At 41.5% G+C, this 23,472-nt stretch overlaps 1 gene segment (V, D, J or C); it reads right to left on the bottom strand.

Moving 5' to 3' along the window:
* Positions 1-93: 93 nt before the first annotated feature.
* LOC148000932 (T cell receptor alpha variable 22-like) overlaps positions 94-23,472 on the bottom strand; it is a 322,393-nt gene continuing 299,014 nt past the window's right edge. Inside the window, 1 exon segment of the V gene segment in view lies at positions 94-843. Within this exon segment, the coding sequence occupies positions 548-843 (296 nt within the window).

Genomic DNA, 23,472 nt, shown 5'->3' with positions numbered 1-23,472 from the left:
TTGCGTAATTAAATGTATTATTTTGTTAAATGCAAAGACATGGTAGAAATGATGTCTTGATTAAATAATAAGATTAGTTTACTCTCCCTTTCTACAGCTTAAATTATTAGATCTAAATATTAAACTTTTATCAACTTCATATTTGACAAATTATCTGACAGTTGGTCAGGTGCTCTCTAAACAAAGGACAGAAACAGTTGCTCTCTGTTTCTGATCCTGAGAAATGACCCAAATGATTCTGGAGTATATATGGGGGGTGTTATTTTGTGACATTAGCACAAGCATTTAGTAAAACGAAGTGTGTATTTTAGTGTTGTGGGCTGATGATGATTCTGAGCATTTGACATACAAGCAGTCAGTGTCTCGTAAGTCTGAATTTAGGTAAATCTAAGTGTGAACTTCTACAAAGATGTTATATTTCCTCACATCTTCTCTGTAATTGGTGGAGATCTGATACGGCCACAGCTGTGCAAAGCCTCCTGCAGAGTCTTCCATGGCAGGGGTTGTAGCTGTACAGCCAGCTGCAGTTTGGGGCCAGGCTGCAGGCTCACTGGGAGCACTGTGCCTCAGCAGCACAGAGGTAGGTGCCTGAGTCCTCCAGCTGGGCACCACTGATGTGCAGGGTGCTGTAGCGCTCCTTAGCATCGAATGTTGACTTTAACCTCCCATTCTCCTTTGTTCCTGAAGCCAGGTAGAACAGACTGATGAGGCTGCCCCTGGAATTCTGTCGGAACCACTGCACAGTTGTCATGGCACTAGAAAAATTGCATCTCAGAGAAGAATTGGTTCCCTCATGTAGACTCAAGGATGTAGGACTCTGCTCCACATTATTTCCTCTCACCCCTGTTGGAAACAGAAAAAGAAATCAGAATTAAAGAGAGGTATCTACCCATATCAATGAACTACCCCATGAAACACCCATGAGGAAGAATACACAGGAGATTTTCATCTACTTTCTCCCCATCCACCTCCCACATTTCTGGAGAATCCCTGATAGGAACTTAGCTTAGCACAACTCACAGCAAATCTGCACCCACAGAATCCCCAGCACAGCTCCCAGGTTCCTCTCCATGGCCCTGTCCACTTGCTGGGATGTCTTCTCTCCAGCTCTGAAGGGCGTCAGTCTTGTGCCCAGACAACTTGTGCTCACAGACTACAGGTTCTCTCTGAGTCACTGAGCTCCCTCATTCATCTGAACAAGGAACTCCACCCACCTCCACCTCATGACTCTGCACTGTCATTGCTCCAGGACTGTGGAGGACATTGATGTAGAGACCAGGACACTGTGTTTCTAATGTAACACGTAATATAAGAGAGTTTGAGGAAAATGTGTGAGGAATGGGAACACATTAATGATGAATGCCAATAGGAAAACTAATGGCTCAGTGTGTAAAGCGGAGCCTTTAGAGTCCTAGCGAGACTGTTTGACCTTTTCTGTCCTAATGTTTTTTACACACTGTATTCTGATCATTCTCTTCCCTTCTCTATCACCTCCAAATTTTTCCCAATTCCTCAAGTCCAGCCCTTTCTTTTCTCTCTCTTTAGAAAGCAAACACGTAAACAAACAGCCCTCAGACAGAAGTAAATGAAAATTAACAAAGATGAAATGTACATACACACACACACACACACACACACACACACACACACACACACACACACACACCACAAGACAGGAAATTATAAAATACGGACGAAGAACCATTAAAACAAAACATGTTCAAACTAAGTGATAAGGCATTGTGAGTTGGCCATCTTCTGCTGTGTGGTCAATAGAAAAGGCATACACAAGGAAGTCCTGGCAGGACTCTTAAATTACACAATTGGGCAAATCAGCATATAATCTACTACACCGAATAAAAAGAATATCTTGCAATTAAGATCATCAGCACAGTTTTGTTGGTTATAGGAAGAACAAGACATGCCCTGTTTCAACCCTGGTTTCTTTTCTGTCTCTGGACGTCTGTCCTGCTGTTCTGCTGGGTTCTGCAGGGAAGCACAGCTAAGGACGCCGGCTCAGGTTCAGGGAGGCTCGCTCCCTTCTAGTTTCCATACCTTATATCTTCTAGTTTTCCTTTTTAAAAAAGCAATTATTTTTTCTTTCCAGTTTAGAATACAACACACACACACACACACACACACACACACACACACACACACACACACCACAGTATGTTATTTTATGGAATTATAGATGAAATTCTAAGATACAGAAAAAACAGTGATAAAAGTTGCTCTTGTGTGTCCATCCTCAGGGAGACTCTGTTTTGTTTACATCTCATCAGAGAATTGTTCTTTAAAGAGATTTATACACATATGAGATCCAGTGAACCGGCTCTGGATATCTGTGGTTTTATTAAAAAAGTGACAGGGAGCTAAGGGTCTGTATAACTCTGAATCATCACCACTATTCCTTGCTTTGTGCGTGGATTGACTTATGTCCTGTGTCTCAGCTCAGCCTTTCAGACCTCTGGGCATCTTAAGAATCAGTAATTTCTAGGAACCCTGCAGTGCCCCCTAGTGGACTGACACCGCCAACAAATGTGACTTCAGGCCATCTCCACAAGCCTCATTAAACCAGCCCTTTACTTCCTGGTGAAGGAAATGTCAATGGTCAGAAGACAAGAGTGTCTAGATGGAGTTCTCCATAGAAGAAACAAAAATGGCTTTAAAAATCTCAAAATTGCTCATTATCCTTAGTAATTAGGAGAACACAATTTAAAACAACTTTGTGATTTCAACTTACACCAGTTAGAACGTCTAAATTAAAACAACTGACAACAAATGCTGAGGTGGGTGTTGGGAGAAAGGAACCCACATTCATTGTTGGGGAACTTGAAAATTTGTGGAGCTGCTCTGGATCCTGTGGAAAATCTTCAAAAACCTAAAGACAGATGTAGCACACGGTCCATCTATTCTACTTCAGTGTGCGTCCAAAGAACTCGCCATCCTGCTCCACAGATTCCTGCTTTTGTTCATCGCTGCTCCACTCACAGGAAGTAGGAAATAGAAACAGCCTAATGTCCTCCTCCTGGTGAGTGCAGAATGAAAATGTGGCACTTATAAGCTCTGGAGTATTTTTCAGTGTAAAGAAAAACATCCCCACAAATTTTGCAGATAGATAGACAGAACTAGAAATGATAATTTCAAATGAGTTGACTGAGACCCAGAAAAACAAAGACCACACATTCCGACACTGAGCTGACTGCAGTGGAAATTGCAGAGACTCCCAGCTCCACATTTTCAGATGGACAGATAGAACCTGGAGTAACCACAGAGGCCGGAAAGGTACAAAGGGGAACACGGGGTTGGGGAGAAGCACCCGAGAAAGTAAGGGCAAGATAAGCATAAGTTAATGGGAACAATAGGAAGAAGAACAGAGATAGCTGGGAAGGGATGGGAGGTCAGCACAGAAAATGGGGTGCATGTACACAAATGAGTATTACTCAGTTTTCAAAACAATGACATCATGAAACTTGCAGGAAAGTAGAGCAAGATGGAGCAAGAAAAAAAAAATCATTTGCACTGAGGAAATCCAGACTCAGAAAGACAAACACAGTGTGGACTCACTTATAAGTGGACATTAGCCATGAAGTGAAGAAGAATCATGCTACAATCCACAGACACAATAAGGCTAAGTAACAAGGAGGATGAATGGGGGAGGGGAACACATGATTCTCACTGAGAAAGAGAAATACAGTAGTCATGGTGGGTGGGTGTGGAGCTGGGACAGAATGGGGGTGAGGGTAGGACAGTGAACATATATGATCACGTTGAGGGAGGACAAAGAGAGAATAATGGGACAATTGGAGTTGAGGGGGAATTCTGGGTTGAGCTAGAAACCTGGGGCAATGGCAACTCCCAGAAATCTACTAAATGATCTTAGTTAAGACTCCTAGCAATGTAGGACATGGAGTCTGAACTGGCCATCTCCTGTAACCAAGCAAGACATCAAATGAAGGGACTGAGACAGCAACCAAGCCACAAAACCTTCTTACCCACAAAATGTGCAAGGGTACAGATGGAACAGGAAATAAAGGATTTCCTAAACAGTTACCAGTCCAGCCGGATAACCATGCCATGAGGTTGCCCACTTGACACACTATGCTTCCCATAGGGGTGCCTAACATAACCATCATCAGAGAGGCTTCATGGAGGAACTAGTGGAAACTGATGCAGAGACCAAACATTAGGTGGAGCTTGGGGAATCCTGTGAAAGATGCACAGGAAGGACAGTAGGAGCAATACTAGTCAAAAAACAAGAAAGCCTACACAATTAACTACCCTGAGCCCATCGTGTTTATAGAGGTTGTGCCATCAACCAGAGAGCTTGCATGGGACTCACTTAGGCCCTCTGCACTTATGGGACAGTTGTGTATCTTGGCCCTCATGTGGGTGGTCTCCTGACAGCAGCAGCAGGGGCTGTGTCTGACTCTCTTTCATGCCTCTGGGATTCTTTCCCTAAAGTGAGTGGCCTCCTTAAGCCTCAACAGGAGAAGATGAACCTACCCTGGCCTTACTGTAACTTTATATGCCAAGGCTGTTTGATACATGTGGTAGGCGTCCCCTTTCCTGAAGTTAAAGGGAAAAGGAATTGGTGGGGGTGAGGATGGATGTGGAGGGAGGGAGGACTGCGAGAAGAGGAGGGAGGAAAAACTGCAGTTAGGATGCAAAGTTAATTAAAGGTGTATATTTTTATACACCTTTTTTATTATAAAAATGAAAAGGTGGGAAGATTTAATTGCCCTTTATAACTTAATAGTCTTAGTATTTGAATAAGTTCATGAACACGTAAGTTACTTTTAAAAGACTAAAAGCACACTCCATTCATGGTAAAAGCATATACCCTGAACACCCTGGTCCATCCTTTGAATTCATCACTCACCATCCTAAACTTCTCCTTCAGCTTTCCTTTTGGAGCTGATGCTGCCTGGTGTTTTCTTCAAAAATCATAATTATATATTATATGTGCAAACTAACAGGAACTGTAGAGTATTTCATGTCTCATTTTCTGTTTGATATAAAATCTCAAATTTGTGTTGCTCCTTTTGTACTTTTATTTGCAATCTCATAAGCCTTAGCTGAGGATGCTGGGGCACGTCTGGGATCCCAGCAACTGGCAGGTCAAGGAAGGAGGATCAGAAGCTCAACATCATTGTGAGCTAAGAATTGAATTTATTTGATGTCAGCCTAAACCCCATGAAGCTCCATCACAACAAACAACTAACAAACAAATGAGTCTTTCTCACGTTAGCAGCTGTAGCCTCTGCTTTTGCCTTGCACTGCGTTATGGACACATCTCAGGTTACACATCCCACCTTCAAACAGCTTGACAAATACATATTTATGTGTAACAATATATGCACATAGTTTCAACAATGGACTTCATCATTAGAACTGAAATACACTTCTGTATGCAGATGTTCCAGTTCATGTTGCCAAAGAGAACAATGAAATCTTTGTCAAAACAACAAAAGAAAAAAATTGAGATTACCAAAAACACTGAAGTATTAAAACTGTATCCAAATGTAAAAGTTGTATAAATGTTTATCAAAAAAGATCTTCTGAATGAATCAAAACTTTAATTCTTTGTACATTGAAGTGGAAACTTAAGGGGTCTTTGAAAAGTTAGTTGTGTTGAAGAGTGTTTTTCTGGGGCAAACACATGAAGGAGTCTTTCCTTGAAGCAGACACGGGTGAAAGAATTTTTTCTGAAGCAAGCATGTGAAAGAACAGATGATGAAGGATTCATTAATGATATGCATGCATTGGTCTGCCTCACACTACGTAGTTGAACTCCATTTTTCAGGACTGCACCAGAAAACTTCTGGTGGTATGTTGCTATTTCTTTCTACTTCCTCAGACTCAGGATGATTGGCAGAGTGATGTCATCTAAGATGGACGCACCTATTGAGACAAGACCCATGGAGGACACATGGTGTTTGGAGGAGTACATAAAGGACTCAGCAGACAGTGACGGAAGCTTGCTTGGCTTGCTTGCATAGCTAAATGCTTCTCGGTCTTACATTTTGGCTGATCTTGGCTTCACCCAAAGAGGCACAGCCAAGAATGTTGCCTGACATTCCTGGTGATCCTGGTCTCTCCTGCTTACACAGAGATTCAGCTGAGGCCTGGCTGTTCCTACTAGGTTGTGCCACTGCTGATGCTATCCTGACACTACTGAACTGGACTGCTGGAGTATCCGTGAAGTGTTTCCAAGTGGGTTGAGCTGCTGACCTGTGAACTGAACTGCTCATTTCTTGACAATGCAGATAGGATTTGCTTCAAAGAACCATTTCTAAACAGATCCACTTCCCCTGTATCCTTTTTTATCTACTACTTCTGGTGGGTGGTAGGCTAAAAGGGAGGGTAAAACATTTAAGAACACTTGCAGTAATAAAAAGTGTTGCAACCGGTTCCTGCCCCTACCGCCCTGTGCTTCTCTTCTGGGCTCTCTCTAACCTTGGCAGTTGCTCTCTCACAATTTCCAGCCTCATTGGGCCAAAAGGAACTATCCATGCTAGTGCCAGCACCCACGGGACCAAATGACACTGCGGGTTATCTTTATCTCAGAGGACACACTGCACTCAAGTCCTCTCTAAACCTGGGGGTCTGCAGTCCCTTCCAAGTGGAACCTTGCCACCCTGGTCGCTAGAGTTAGTTCCAGCAACAGGGGGAGCCAAATGGAACTAAGCATAATTTATCCATAATTAGTACCTCTGCCGGCGGCTCTCTGCTAGCTGTGAACTCTCTGGTTCCAGCTGCCCAGTAAAATCAGGGCTCTAGAAGTCCAGCATGGGCTGGCCTATCATGGTTCTCTGCCACAGACTCTGCTCATGATCTCAACAACCCAGTGAAATCATGACTCAATAAACTGTAATTTTTTTTTATTAACTTGAGTATTTCTTATATACATTTCGAGTGTTATTCCCTTTCCCGGTTTCCGGGCAAACATCCCCCTCCCCCCTCCCCTTCCTTATGGGTGTTCCCCTCCCAACCCTCCCCCCATTGCCGCCTCCCCCCATAGACTAGTTCACTGGGGGTTCATTCTTAGCAGGACCCAGGGCTTCCCCTTCCACTGGTGCTCTTACTAGGATATTCATTGCTACCTATGGGGTCAGAGTCCAGGGTCAGTCCATGTATAGTCTTTAGGTAGTGGCTTAGTCCCTGGAAGCTCTGGTAGCTTGGCATTGTTGTACTTTTGGGGTCTCGAGCCCCTTCAAGCTCTTCCAGTTCTTTCTCTGATTCCTTCAATAGGGGACCTATTCTCAGTTCAGTGGTTTGCTGCTGGCATTCGCCTCTGTATTTGCTGTATTCTGGCTGTGTCTCTCAGGAGCGATCTACATCCGGCTCCTGTCGGTATGCACTTCTTTGCTTCATCCATCTTGTCTAATTGGGTAGCTGTATATGTATGGGCCACAAGTGGGGCAGGCTCTGAATGGGTGTTCCTTAAGTCTCTGTTTTAATCTTTGCCTCTCCCTTCCCTGCCAAGGGTATTCTTTTTCCTCCTTTAAAGAAGGAGTGAAGCATTCACATTTTGATCATCTGTCTTGAGTTTCGTTTGTTCTAGGGATCTAGGGTAATTCAAGCATTTGGGCTAATAGCCACTTATCAATGAGTGCATACCATGTATGTCTTTCTGTGATTGGGTTAGCTCACTCAGGATGATATTTTCCAGTTCCAACCATTTGCCTACGAATTTCATAAACTCGTTGTTTTTGATAGCTGAGTAATATTCCATTGTGTAGATGTACCACATTTTCTGTATCCATTCCTCTGTTGAAGGGCATCTGGGTTCTTTCCAGCTTCTGGCTATTATAAATAAGGCTGCGATGAACATAGTGGAGCAAGTGTCTCTTTTATATGTTGAGGCATCTTTTGGGTATATGCCCAAGAGAGGTATAGCTGGATCCTCAGGCAGTTCAATGTCCAATTTTCTGAGGAACCTCCAGACTGATTTCCAGAATGGTTTTACCAGTCTGCAATCCCACCAACAATGGAGGAGTGTTCCTCTTTCTCCACATCCTCGCCAGCATCTGCTGTCACCTGAGTTTTTGATCTTAGCCATTCTCACTGGTGTGAGGTGAAATCTCAGGGTTGTTTTGATTTGCATTTCCCTTATGACTAAAGATGTTGAACATTTCTTTAGGTGTTTCTCAGCCATTCGGCATTCCTCAGCTGTGAATTCTTTGTTTAGCTCTGAACCCCATTTTTAATAGGGTTATTTGTTTCCCTGCGGTCTAACTTCTTGAGTTCTTTGTATATTTTGGATATAAGGCCTCTATCTGTTGTAGGATTGGTAAAGATCTTTTCCCAATCTGTTGGTTGCCGTTTTGTCCTAACCACAGTGTCCTTTGCCTTACAGAAGCTTTGCAGTTTTATGAGATCCCATTTGTCGATTCTTGATCTCAGAGCATAAGCCATTGGTGTTTTGTTCAGGAAATTTTTTCCAGTGCCCATGTGTTCCAGATGTTTCCCTAGTTTTTCTTCTATTAGTTTGAGTGTGTCTGGTTTGATGTGGAGGTCCTTGATCCCCTGGGACTTAAGCTTTGTACAGGGTGATAAGCATGGATCGATCTGCATTCTTCTACATGTTGCCCTCCAGTTGAACCAGCACCATTTGCTGAAAATGCTATCTTTTTTCCATTGGATGGTTTTGGCTCCTTTGTCAAAAATCAAGTGACCATAAGTGTGTGGGTTCATTTCTGGGTCTTCAATTCTATTCCATTGGTCTATCTGTCTGTCTCTGTACCAATACCATGCAGTTTTTATCACTATTGCTCTGTAATACTGCTTGAGTTCAGGGATAGTGATTCCCCCTGAAGTCCTTTTATTGTTGAGGATAGCTTTAGCTATCCTGGGTTGTTTGTTATTCCAGATGAATTTGCAAATTGTTCTGTCTAACTCTTTGAAGAATTGGATTGGTATTTTGATGGGGATTGCATTGAATCTATAGATTGCTTTTGGTAAAATGGCCATTTTTACTATATTAATCCTGCCAATCCATGAGCATGGGAGATCTTTCCATCTTCTGAGGTCTTCTTCAATTTCTTTCCTCAGTGTCTTGAAGTTCTTATTGTACAGATCTTTTACTTGCTTGGTTAAAGTCACACCGAGGTACTTTATATTATTTGGGTCTATTATGAAGGGTGTCGTTTCCCTAATTTCTTTCTCGGCTTGTTTCTCTTTTGTGTAGAGGAAGGCTACTGATTTATTTGAGTTAATTTTATACCCAGCCACTTTGCTGAAGTTGTTTATCAGCTTTAGTAGTTCTCTGGTGGAACTTTTGGGATCACTTAAATATACTATCATGTCATCTGCAAATAGTGATATTTTGACCTCTTCTTTTCCGATCTGTATCCCCTTGATCTACTTTTGTTGTCTGATTGCTCTGGCTAGAACTTCAAGAACTATATTGAATAAGTAGGGAGAGAGTGGGCAGCTTTGTTTAGTCCCTGATTTTAGTGGGATTGCTTCAAGTTTCTCTCCATTTAGTTTAATGTTAGCAACTGGTTTGCTGTATATGGCTTTTACTATGTTTAGGTATGGGCCTTGAATTCCTATTCTTTTCAGGACTTTTATCATGAAGGGGTGTTGAATTTTGTCAAATGCTTTCTCAGCATCTAATGAAATGATCATGTGGTTCTGTTCTTTCAGTTTGTTTATATAATGGATCACGTTGATGGTTTTCCGTATATTAAACCATCCCTGCATGCCTGGGATGAAGCCTACTTGATCATGGTGGATGATTGTTTTGATGTGCTCTTGAATTCGGTTTGCCAGAATTTTATTGAGTATTTTTGCGTCGATATTCATAAGGGAAATTGGTCTGAAGTTCTCTTTCTTTGTTGTGTCTTTGTGTGGTTTAGGTATAAGAGTAATTGTGGCTTCGTAGAAGGAATTCGGTAGGGCTCCATCTGTTTCAATTTTGTGGAATAGTTTGGATAATATTGGTATGAGGTCTTCTATGAAGGTTTGATAGAATTCTGCACTAAACCCGTCTGGACCTGGGCTCTTTTTGGTTGGGAGACCTTTAATGACTGCTTCTATTTCCTTAGGAGTTATGGGGTTGTTTAACTGGTTTATCTGTTCCTGATTTAACTTCGATACCTGGTATCTGTCTAGGAAATTGTCCATTTCCTGAAGATTTTCAAGTTTTGTTGAATATAGGTTTTTATAGTAAGATCTGATGATTTTTTGAATTTCCTCTGAATCTGTAGTTATGTCTCCCTTTTCATTTCTGATTTTGTTAATTTGGACGCACTCTCTGTGTCCTCTCGTTAGTCTGGCTAAAGGTTTATCTATCTTGTTGATTTTCTCAAAGAACCAACTTTTGGTTCTGTTGATTCTTTCTATGGTCCTTTTTGTTTCTACTTGGTTGATTTCAGCTCTGAGTTTGATTATTTCCTGCCTTCTACTCCTCCTGGGTGTATTTGCTTCTTTTTGTTCTAGAGCTTTTAGGTGTGCTGTCAAGCTGCTGACATATGCTCTTTCCTGTTTCTTTCTGCAGGCACTCAGCGCTATGAGTTTTCCTCTTAGCACAGCTTTCATTGTGTCCCATAAGTTTGGGTATGTTGTATCTTCATTTTCATTAAATTCTAAAAAGTTTTTAATTTCTTTCTTTATTTCTTCCTTGACCAGGTTATCATTGAGTAGAGCATTGTTCAGTTTCCACGTATATGTGGGCATTCTTCCCTTATTGTTATTGAAGACCAGTTTTAGGCCGTGGTGGTCCGATAGCACGCATGGGATTATTTCTATCTTTCTGTACCTGTTGAGGCCCGTTTTTTGACCAATTATATGGTCAATTTTGGAGAAAGTACCATGAGGAGCTGAGAAGAAGGTATATCCTTTTGCTTTAGGATAGAATGTTCTATAAATATCCGTTAAGTCCATTTGGCTCATGACTTCTCTTAGTCTGTCGACATCACTGTTTAATTTCTGTTTCCATGATCTGTCCATTGATGAGACTGGGGTGTTGAAATCTCCCACTATTATTGTGTGAGGTGCAATGTGTGTTTTGAGCTTTAGTAAGGTTTCTTTTACGTATGTAGGTGCCCTTGTATTTGGGGCATAGATATTTAGGATTGAGAGTTCATCTTGGTGGATTTTTCCTTTGATGAATATGAATTGTCCTTCCTTATCTTTTTTGATGACTTTTAGTTGGAAATTGATTTTATTTGATATTAGAATGGCTACTCCAGCTTGCTTCTCCTGACCATTTGCTTGGAAAGTTGTTTTCCAGTCTTTCACTCTGAGGTGGTGTCTGTCTTTGTCTCTGAGGTGTGTTTCTTGTAGGCAGCAGAATGCAGGGTCCTCGTTGCATATCCAGTTTGTTAAGCTATGTCTTTTTATTGGGGAGTTGAGGCCATTGAAGTTGAGAGATATTAAGGAATAGTGATTATTGCTTCCCTTTATATTCATATTTGGATGTGAGGTTATGTTTGTGTGCTTTCATTCTCTTCGTTTTGTTGCCAAGACAATTAGTTTCTTGCTTCTTCTAGGGTATAGCTTGCCTCCTTATGTTGGGCTTTACCATTTATTATCCTTTGTAGTGCTGGATTTGTAGAAAGATATTGTGTAAATTTGGTTTTGTCATGGAATATCTTGGTTTCTCCATCAATGTTAATTGAGAGTTTTGCTGGATACAGTAACCTGGGCTGGCATTTGTGTTCTCTTAGGGTCTGTATGACATCATTCCAGGATCTTCTGGCCTTCATAGTTTCTGGCGAGAAGTCTGGTGTGATTCTGATAGGTCTCCCTTTATATGTTACTTGACCTTTTTCCCTTACTGCTTTTAATATTCTTTCTTTATTTTGTGCGTTTGGTGTTTTGACAATTATGTGACGGGAGGTGTTTCTTTTCTGGTCCAATCTATTTGGAGTTCTGTAGGCTTCTTGTATGTCTATGGGTATCTCTTTTTTTAGGTTAGGGAAGTTTTCTTCTATGATTTTGTTGAAGATATTTACTGGTCCTTTGAGCTGGGAGTCTTCACTCTCTTCTATACCTATTATCCTTAGGTTTGATCTTCTCATTGAGTCCTGGATTTCCTGTATGTTTTGGACCAGTAGCTTTTTCCGCTTTACATTATCTTTGACAGTTGATTCAATGATTTCTATGGAATCTTCTGCTCCTGAGATTCTCTCTTCCATCTCTTGTATTCTGTTGGTGAAGCTTGTATCTACAGCTCCTTGTCTCTTCTTTTGGTTTTCTATATCCAGGGTTGTTTCCATGTGTTCTTTCTTGATTGCTTCTATTTCCATTTTTAATTCCTTCAACTGTTTGATTGTGTTTTCCTGGAATTCTTTCAGGGATTTTTGCGATTCCTCTCTGTAGACTTCTACTCTTTATTAATGTTTTCCTGTGTTTCCCTAAGTGTGTTCATGTCTTTCTTGAAGTCCTCCAGCATCATGATCAAATATGATTTTGAAACTAGATCTTGCTTTTCTGGTGTGTTTGGATATTCCATGTTTGTTTTGGTGGGAGAATTGGGTTCCGATGACGGCATGTAGTCTTGGTTTCTGTTGCTTGGGTTCCTGCGCTTGCCTCTCGCCATCAGATTATCTCTAGTGTTACTTTGTTCTGCTATTTCTGATAGTGGCTAGACTGTCCTATAAGCCTGTGTGTCAGGAGTGCTGTAGACCTGTTTTCCTCTCTTTCAGTCAGTTATGGGGACAGAGTGTTCTGCTTTCGGGTGTGTAGTTTTTCCTCTCTATAGGTCTTCAGCTGTTCCTGTGGGCCTGTGTCTTGAGTTCACCAAGCAGCTTTCTTGCAGCAGAAAATTTGGTCTTACCTGTGGTCCCGAGGCTCAAGTTCGTTCGTGGGGTGCTGCCCAGGGGCTCTCTGCAGCGGCAGCAACCAGGAAGACCTGTGCCGCCCCTTCCGGGAGCTTCAGTGCACCAGGGTTCCAGATGGTCTTTGGCTTTTTCCTCTGGCGTCCGAGATGTGTGTGCAGGGAGCAGTCTCTTCTGGTTTCCCAGGCTTGTCTTCCTCTCTGAAGGTTTAGCTCTCCCTCCCACGGGATTTGGGTGCAGAGAACTGTTTATTCGGTCTGTTTCTTTCAGGTTCCGGAGGTGTCTCAGGCAGGTGTCCTGCCGCTCCTGGGCCCTCCCCCACGGGAGCCCAGAGGCCTTATACAGTTTCCTCTTGGGCCAGGGATGTGGGCAGGGGTGAGCAGTGTTGGTGGTCTCTTCCGCTCTGCAGCCTCAGGATTGCCCACCTGACCAGGCGGTTGGGTCTCTCTCTCACCGGGTCTGGGCTAAACTGTAATTTTTAAATCAGATTTATATGTTAAATTCTCAATCCACAATACATCCTCCCAATGAACTCACAACCAATTGATAAGGATATAAGCTCTACATAGATAAGCTCTACATAGATTGCCTACAGAAATCTGTCCCAACTACCTTGACAGTTCAAGACACCCAGATCTGGGTCATCCTTCTCCATCTTCGTCTTGATTCTCCACTCCTCCCCCTTCTCCTCTGCCTTCAAAAGCTTTGCTTCTGCCTTATATTTTACTGTCCAATCATGGCCTTGACCTAACTTGAGTCAACCCTCACCTTCATATAGACATCAACATACAAGGTCCATCATTAAAAATAGTTTTGAAAAATTAAAGTTACAGCACATGTTACTTTGGGAAACTCTAATCAGAAACCACCAATGCTGAAGACAACATAGGATACGTTTCCCCTGCTGTCCTTGTGGAAGGGTTGACGCCTTCTCTCTAACCCACTCACCATAACCACCACAGCCTTCTCCACAGCAGGCCTGTTCTGCTCTCAGGTGGAGAGAGAGGACGGCCTAGGAGAGAGTCAAGTTTGTCAGGTGAATCAGCTCATGCCACACAGAAACCATGTTTCTGAGAGGTGTGAGTGAGGGTTGACTTAACATTTAGATCAAAGAGAAAATGGGAAATAGGCAGAGGAGAAAGACCAAGAATAAATGAAGCAGAAAAGAATGAAGCCAAAACTGAGAAACTTTCATGTACTGAGAGGATAGAGAGCTGCATAGCCAATTCTGGATAAAGTGCTTCTGTTCAGTTACTATTGCGGCTCCATTCCCTTCCATTCCTTCACAATTACCTCATTTTATTTTGTTTCAGGTTCTTCTAGAAACATGCAAGTGATTGTGTGTAAATGCAATCATCAAACTTACATGTGATTCAGCTTGACTCATTATTAGATTTATACACATTCAAGCTTATATATATATACACACATACATATACACTGACACACACATATATAATATATATATTACATACATATATATACACTTCACATATACATACATTTCCATGCTTATTCACATGTATACACCAAATGGAATAAAATTACATTAAAAGGTGACTGTTTTGCTGAATTATCATGTTAAGTACTGCAATGCACTACTTTAGAACAATATAAAATAAAACAACCCAATATTTGAGCATATAGGATAGAATTTGTCCAGGTGTGTGTGTGTGTGCGTGTGTGTGTGTGTGCACGCGCGCACGCGCGTGCTTCTGCACATGCATGCGTGTGTGTCTGTGTGTATATGTATTCATGTGCACAGCAGAACTCCATATAATATCATACAGATAACATTATTATTCTTAAAAGGATATTAAAGTCTGAATTATGTGCTACACAATATATATATGCTGGAGTGCTCACGCCAAGGACTCCAGTGTGATGATACTTGAAGACAGTTGGTTAAAAGTTGACTGAAGTAAAATGAATGTACACATGAGGGCCAGACCAATCAGACTGATGATGAGCACAGACCTGCACATCCTCTGACCTTGTTTGGACTCACTACTGTGGACTTCTGGGACCACAGAGAGAGATCTCAGAAAAAGTGGGTCCTGCTCACAACTCCATCTTGGACTGTCCCCTCTAAGACTTCAAGAAAAGAAGTTTTGTTCTTTCAGCCACACACCCTGTGGTGTGCTGTGAAATCCCCCCTCCACATGAATATAGTTGGCCATTTTTAGATTCTACTGCACAAGCACAGCCAAAAAAGTTTCTGAAGACATAACTCTACAGATGAAATAATTCAACAGTTTGTCATTCTACTATTTTATTTTGTTTTAGAGCTATTGTCTCCCAGGTAATACTTCCCCATTCTTGCCAAAATCCTCCTGAGAATTCTACCTAAAGGTCTGATGGCCTCACCAATTTGTCAAGGTGCTGAGAAGACTGGGTCTGCATTTCCTGCACTGAGCCCCCAATGCTAATGTAAAGAAGTGAATTCCCCCCTGTAGGTTTCTAACAAGGCTTATGATATTTTCACACCCTGTGCTTGTATCACAGCACCAGGACATCTTAGGTTTGCTCGGAACACATATGGAGAAGGAAAATCTGCTTGGCATAAATCTTATAAAGTGTGCAGAGTGTGCAGGCGCTATTTCTAAAATTTTTGCAACGTCTGCACATCTCAACCACAAAAATATCTGTAAACAGGTACAACTGTGTAGATTTACAGTTAACATTAAATCATTTTGATTCAGACAGGCTCTATTGCTTATGTCCCACTGAAGTTACTCTCACTTCAAAGTGTGAGCCAAGCCTTTCAAGAATGCTCCTTCCAGGGGTTGCCAGATGGCATTTTAAATAAAGACAATGACAGAAGAAACTGAAATTCTGTTGACAACAACATGATAAATACACAAGGTATCATCACATTTCATAGGGGATATCACACGGTAGATTTCTCTAGCAAGAGTAGAAGCATGTTGCATAGTATAGACTGTACCTAGACCCACTAATAACCAAATATTTAATCCCTAACAATTCCTTGTCTAGCTATGGAGAGACAGTGGAACAGAGTGCAGTACGTTTGGTTATGAGGTACTGTACTGCAATGACAGTGATGGGTGATGATGATGACAATGATGATGATGGTGATTATAATAGTGATGGTGGTGATGATAATGGTGATGATGACAACGCACATAAGAATACATGGATCTATCTATCAACTGCATGTGTGTTTGGTCAAACAGACCAAATGTGCAGTGGCAAGAATGGGGAACCTCATCACTTGCAGCAGGTGAGTAGACTGGAAAGGCATACATGAGCATTCCTGGGCTGATGTAGGCTCTGTGACTTACAATTGTATATATTGTCCCTGCCTTCTCATTTCATTATAAAGAAAGTCAAAACTAAGAGAGTGACAGTAATGTGTGGGGTAGATTACTTAATATTAGAATCTTCAGTTAACTTGTGTTTCTGTTCTATGTTAAAATATTTATGTGTACATGTATGTGTTCCTGGTGTGTGGGTACAACTGAGTGGGGCATGTAAAAGCACATGTGTATGTGTACATGTAGGCACTAGAGAAAAACCTTGAATGTTCTTCGTGTTTTAAAGAGCTTGTGTGTGTCTATCTGTGTCTGTGTGTCTGTGTGTTTGTGTGTGTAAGTGCTTGCATGTGGATGCCAGAAATCAATCTTGGATGTCGTTTTTCTGAAGCTATCTGCCTTGTTTGTTGGAGAAAGCTCTCTCACTGTTACCTGGAGCTCACGGGTAGTCTAGGCTGGCTGGAGAGCACAGCCACCACGCCCAGCTTTGATGTGTGCACTGAAAATCGTGCTTAGGTGCTCATGGTTCATGGTGCCCGCCTACTTCCATTTCGGAGCTGAGCAGCACTAGAAAAATCTTCCTTTCTTTCTCTCTTATCCTGACTATTCACCCTCCTCTGCTGTATGCAAGAGAGTATAAGAGCTTCTACAATCCTCCCATTCAGATGGAGAAGAAACTAAAATTCCTCACTGTAGTCAGAGAGCACTCACTTTCCCTGTGACTCTTGCCTGTATTAGAGCAGGGCAGGACTATGTTAGAAAAAAGGAATCCATCATTGGAATTCTATCCCAGAGTGAAAGCAATGAGCAGTTATAAAAGATGCAGAAGGACTCAGACCACAGAGACGAGAAGATTTGGAGACAGTAACAAAAACAAGACAGTACATTTACATCTGATGAATTCTTTGGAAAAAAAAATCTATGAGCTCGAATTCCTTATTCTCCCGTTTTCTTTTTAATAGTGGCTAGAACTTACATAATTATGACAGATTTCAAAACGTTTGTATCACTGATGAAATCCTATATTGACTAACAAGGCATCAAATTATTTCCAAGACGACAGAACTTAAATAAATGACCAATTCTGATCAGTATATTTAGCAGGAAAAGAGTTTATAGGGAGATTAGCATAAAAGATTGAGAAGAGGAGGAAAATTCCAGGACAAAAGCTGTAGAGTACACTTTTCACTTTCTGTGTAAATGATACATAAAGTGACAAACTCAAAGTCCAGCATCTGGTATTTCCCCATCATCTGCTTAGTCTAGTCACTGTCCAAGCAATGTCCACTCAGGAAATAACATTCAGGATAACAACACAGTCGCCTCCAATCCACAGAATGAGCTCGTTCTACGATTGAGCATTAGATATAGTGGACGGTTTAGCTGGAAATGAGTTGCAGAAAGGCAGCTGGGACAGCACAACTTCCCTTCTTTCCTCGCCAAGTTGAAAGAGACGCTTCAGAGAGCACAAGGAGAGACCTTGTGTCTGAGCACCCACGGCCATGGGTGTTTGTGTTCAGCTCCCCCTGCAGCCCCAGACACTGTGCGCTCAGAGCACAGAAGTACACAGCCGAGTCGCTCCAGTGCACAGAGGCTTTCCGCAGGTGGAAGGAAGAGTTGCTCTTGCTGAATTCAGCCTCAAAGTCATTTAATCCTTGAACCACGGGGTCTCCTGAATAGTACTTGAGGAGCATCTTCAGTCCTTGCTGTGGGTACTGGACATACCAGAACAGGGAAGGTGCCCCAGGGGTGGAATACTTGCATTTCAGCTGCAGAGAGGCTTCTTCAGAGACAGTGACATTAGCATCAGGTTGAGTCACTGACTGAGCTTGGGCAACTCCTGGAAAGGAATATTAGGTCAGTAAGTACAGTGCAGATTCAGTGAGGACAGTCAGAATCCAGAGATGCAGAGGCCACAAGGAAGCTGTACTCACTCAGAAGAAAGTTTATCCCCAGCACTGGGAGGAGTGCCAGGAACATGGTTGAGCCTTGGGAAGGCTGCAGCTCTGTTGGGGAGAAACTCTGGAACAGGACAGGCAGGAAAGTGACTGAGGAAAGCAGGAGATTAAAAGCAGGTGTAGGGAAGAGTCTGCTGGAAAAGTCTTATACTCGAATAAAAACTGACGCTGCAAATAGGAGCCTGGAAAGTTTTGAATATCTGATTCTTGTCTCTTGCCTTTGCTAAATACTCAGTCAGCTGCAAGAAGGATGAGGTGAACAGGTGGAGATCTTAAAGGAAGAAGGAACAGTAGTGAGTGCAGCAGCGCCCTCTGGAGGCCACATGAGGAACCAAGTGTCTTGCGGGTCCCCATTCTGCCTCCTGCTGTGTTCCTGTTTCACAGATGTAGAAAACTTTGGCAAAGCACATTGTAGTGTTGCCACCACACCTTGGAACAAATAAGACGCACAGGGTTAGGGTTTTAGCATTGGTGATTCGTGTGTCAAGAAGAAAATGTGTCAACTTCTTCTGCCTTTTCTCAACTTGACAGGGGCAAGAGTCATCTGGAAAAAGGGAACCTCACATTAAAAAAAAAAAAAGCAAAAGACAAAAACCCTATCAATCAGCAGTAGGAAAATGTATGGAGCATTTTCTTGGTGATCAATATGAGATTGCCAAGCCAACTGTGGCAGTGTGACTCCCAGTTTGGTTTTCCTGTGTTGGTTAAGAATATCAAATCTTCTGAAACATGAGGATCAATGAGGATCAACTCAATTAGCAGCTTCCCTCCACGGTTCTATTTCAGTTCCTGACTCTGGGTTCTTCCTTGATTCCTGCCTTGGCTTCCTATGATGATGGCCTGTAACCCGTGAGCCAAATTAATCCTTTACTTTACAAGCTGGTTTTCCTCGGATTTTATTGCTGCAATAAAAAGAAAACTAGGACACTAGGTAAACCCTGCTGTCTAAAGACAGACTTCCAACAAGGACAGAAGCTTTGGTGCAGTGAGCAGACTGGGAAGCCCAAGGCAGGAGGCAGTGAGTGTCCCAATCCAGGACAGGATCAAAATGGGCAGAGTCTTAAGAGGCTTGGAGAGGGGAGCTTTGTTTTCACATCATGGATATTACTCTCTGAATTAAGGATTTCAATTTGTGAGAGATCTGTCTTGTAAATGTTCTATTGAAATACCATTCAGACTCCATGCAACGCAGCATTCAAAGGGTATTTGAAGATTTTTGCTTTACTCACAGAACTCTCTCAGCATCATCAAATAGATTTTATCAAAATTCCTTGCCACAAAAAAGAAACTCCATACCTAGGAACAGTAACCCCATCTCCTTCCATGAAATCCTGCCACTGATAGAGTTTTTTATACTAGCTGTTACATAGAAATAGACATTTGTTTCATGTGGTCTCTTGTGCTTCTGTGTACTTCAAACTTCCTTTTATAGCAGGAGTCAGTATGTCCTTCCTTTCCATTGCTATATGGCATTGCATTCCATAGGTAGGCTACATTTTTCCATTCATCAGTTGATAGCCACTTTGGGACATTACGAATATGAAGTTATGAGTACACACACACACACACACACACGCACACACACACACACACACACACACACACACACACACACACACACCTTCATTTGTCTTTAGTAGGTTACTAGGAAATGAATTGGCATTCCCGGAAGCAGATTCAATATTTTCCTTCCCATTAACAGTACCTGTGGATTTCACATTCCTCACAACCTAGACAAGACTTGTACTATTATCTGTATTTACATACCCTGTTTTAGCGGCAGTGGTGGGACATTTTGTTGTATCTTTTCCTTTTCTAAAAACATGCAGTGTTCAACATTCTTTCATGTTCTGATCTAGTATTTTCACATCATCCATGGAAACTTTCTATCCACATTTTTGCTCACTTTTAACCTATGTTATTTCTCTGTTTTCCACTGTAGGATAGAGGTAATTACTCATTGTTGTTTGAAAGGTGTTATCAGAAAAATCATATGTGAAAAAAATTCCCATTGTGATGCCATTTTTATACTATTGATGATCTCCTTTAGATCATAAAGATAATTTTCCTATCTTCATTTTCCCTTCCATTGGAGTATAATACCTAAGAAGGATTGCTCAGACCATTGCACAGGAATGCACACTCCAATGTTTATTCACGTGTGTTCTATGGCTTTGTTATTAATATTCTAATCTGGGATCTGTTTAGACTTAGGTTTTATTTATTGCATGAAAAAGAAGAGTCCCAGTACTTTCACATGGAGCCATTAAAAATGTGTCCCTGTTTTTCATGTAGGGTAATGACAGTACCCTGAACTACTTACTCAAAAGACACACTGTGGACTGTTACTCATGGACTTAAACACATCAGGGCTGATCAGATCCTGTACTCTCACACCTGGATATAACTAGGAACACATTTGAGTAGAAACTGCCCACACCACACTTGATGTGGCTCTGGCCAAGGTCATGTGTATTCAGGTTGAAAGCCCGAGTCTCTGCCATTGTAACACAATGTGAAGGGGATAGTAATTCAACACGGGCATCCCTTGAAGTGAATGTTTATCGTGCTTGAACTCTTGCTTCTCAGCTAGTGAGAAGTTTCAACCAGACTCCAGGATGAGGAGACCATCCTCTCCCTCATGGCCCCACAGTTCTCCTGGATTTCTATCCTACTTCAGTTTTATCCTGTATAAATCCCTTGGTTATATTATCTATCTATTTGTCTAATATAGCACGTGTGTGTGTGTGTGTGTGTGTGACTTACAAAACACAGTTTTTAAAAGAGTAATAAATAACATTTTTAATTTAATTTTGTATATAATAACCAATTATTATAAAAATAAATTTAATTTCGAAAGGACAAATTCACTTGTAATAATACCTTATTCAGGGCTGGAGAGATATCCCAGATCAGCAAGTGCTTTTTTGTACAAACATGAGGTTCTTCGTTCAGTCTCCAGAACACACATAAAACAAAACAATGAAACCTACAAGTATAGGTTCAAACATTCACTTGTAATTCTGATACTGGGTATATAGAGACAGACTGATCCCTGGCCTTTCTTGTCAGTCAGTCGAGCTTAGTCAGTGGTTCCCAAGCTACTAAGAGACCATTATTCACAAAATAAAGGTGGGCCCTGGTTTCCCATCAAGTGTGAAAGCCCAGTCTGGTTAGCTCATCTGAATTTCCCCTGGCCACAGCACCTCCAATCTCTAGGCCTTTCCGAGACCTCTCATTCTATATCAGTGTTCAGTCTGACCTAGTCTGGACTGCACAGTGCACAGCTGTGCATTTCTCTAGCCTAGTGAGCCACAGGAATGTGACTGTCATGCTATCTCCAACCTCCAGGCTTTGTTTAAGCTACCAACCCTGTTTGCTAGCCTAGCCTGGTGACTTACTAAGTTCTCAGGCCACCCATGTCATTCTCATGCTCCTGGGTATGACTCAGGTAGTGCAGCTTGTATGGTAGATTGAGCACATCTGTTCATTTGTCATGGCCTCAAACTTTGCAATCACCTTCACTCCTGCAACCCAAATCCAAATAAGAAGAAAGAGAAGAATAAAAAAAAAACACTAAATGTATAACCTGATTACTAACTCAATATACCTGATCTAAAATCAACAATGGTTGGACAACAACAAAAACAAAACACAGCTTCCACTCAATGGAGGCAACCTAGAAAGTTACATTGGAAGTCAAATGAACAAAAGAAGTTCACACCTTCAGGCCTCACCAGAAAAACACAGACAGTATAAAAGACCAAGCCTATAAATCTTCCCATAAACCAATCCGTCCTAAAGAAATGTTCCTCAATGAGAACTATCTAAACCTTAGGACACAGAACATAAAACAACAGTTCAGCAAGTAATCCAAAGAAGACATAGCTCTAATGAGAACACTGAGAAACACCTGAGTTATGCCCAAGAAAATATAAACATAGGAAAGAAATGAAGAAGACATGTCTAGGATTTGAAACCCAGTAGTAAACAGGAAAATTAATGAAAAGAACTCAATGTGAAATGGAAATAATGTGGAAAAACTAAATAACACAAATAGGAAAGCTGGGAGAAACCTTAACATAGGAAGAATCAGGCAGATAAATTACTCTACACTAGCAACAAATTTGAAAAATTAATACATGAAAGGAACATGCAGAAACTCTGAGATGTCATGAAAAAAACTAAAAGTTTGAAATCATGGACAGAGATAAAGAAGAAGAATCCCAGATTAATGGTATAGCCCCAATCTTCAACAAGATCACACAAGAAAATTCCTCTAAGACAAGGAAAGACACATGCATACAATACAAGGACACAAAATACCAAATAAGACACAAAGCAAACTACATGATATATAAAATAATATGATGCTAGCATTAAAATGCATGTACCAATAGAAAACAAAGATTCAAATACAAGTGCACAAAAGTTTAGCCATTTAATATTTGATAAAGATGCTAAAAAGACACACTGGAAAAAATACAGGATGTTCAACAGATGATGCTGGGAAACTCTGATGCCCACATAGAGAAGAACAAATGTACTTACCTATCACCTTGTACAAAACCTAACTCCAAAGAGATCAAAGAACTTCTTGTGAACCTGGGTGCTTCCCCACCTGCCCACCCATTCCTTCCCCACTGCGATCACATCCCCTTGTACTGAAGTATCAAGCCCCCACAGGACTAAGGGCCTCTCCTCCCATGGATGCCATGGATAAGGCAAGCTCTGCTACACATGCAGCTGGAGCCATGGGTCCCTCCATGTGTACTCTTTTGGGGATGCAATCCTCTTTAGCTCCTTCAGTCCTTCCCCTCACTCTTCCATTGGGGTCTCCAGAGTCAGTCTAAAGGTTGGTCATAGGTATCTGAAGCTTTTGCAGCTTCTCACAAACATCTGTGTTCTGTCACATGTCCTAATGGTAATGGGAGTACATCATGTTGGGAGGGTGGGAGGCAGAGTAGAAGGTCGTGAGAACTCTCTATCGTGCTACATACAGGGGCTTCTTCTGCATCAATAACTTGTTTCTACAACTCAGGATATTTCTGTAGTTCACAAAGGGTCAGAATATAGGCATAAATTTCACCTAGCAAAGAAAAACAATCCCAACTTAGGCAACATGTCTAAGTTCTGTGAACTTTTGTCAAGCCATGCATATCTTGTCTGCTGGCTCTAGGCTTTGAGGACCTGAATGTTTGTAGCGGACTACAATCTAATGCTGTACACATTATTACAGCTTCAGTACACTTTTATACATGAATGTATCAAAGAAAGCAATGATGAGAGGAAGGTTGTTTTTGAGTTCAAAAAACATATAAATAAGCACCAGTAACCACAGACTAAATATTAACAAAGCAGCCCTTTTCCAGAACTTTCTCAAGGCAGACCAATTTGAACACAGCTTCCTGGCATGTAGTATAGATTATATCTGGGAAGGCAATG

Source organism: Rattus norvegicus, chromosome 15, assembly GCF_021556685.1.
Source record: "Rattus norvegicus strain SHRSP/BbbUtx chromosome 15, alternate assembly SHRSP_T2T, whole genome shotgun sequence".
Classification (NCBI taxonomy): Eukaryota; Metazoa; Chordata; class Mammalia; order Rodentia; family Muridae; genus Rattus; species Rattus norvegicus.
Note: the sequence above shows the minus strand (reverse complement) of the source record. Positions and strands in the feature narration are given on the sequence as shown.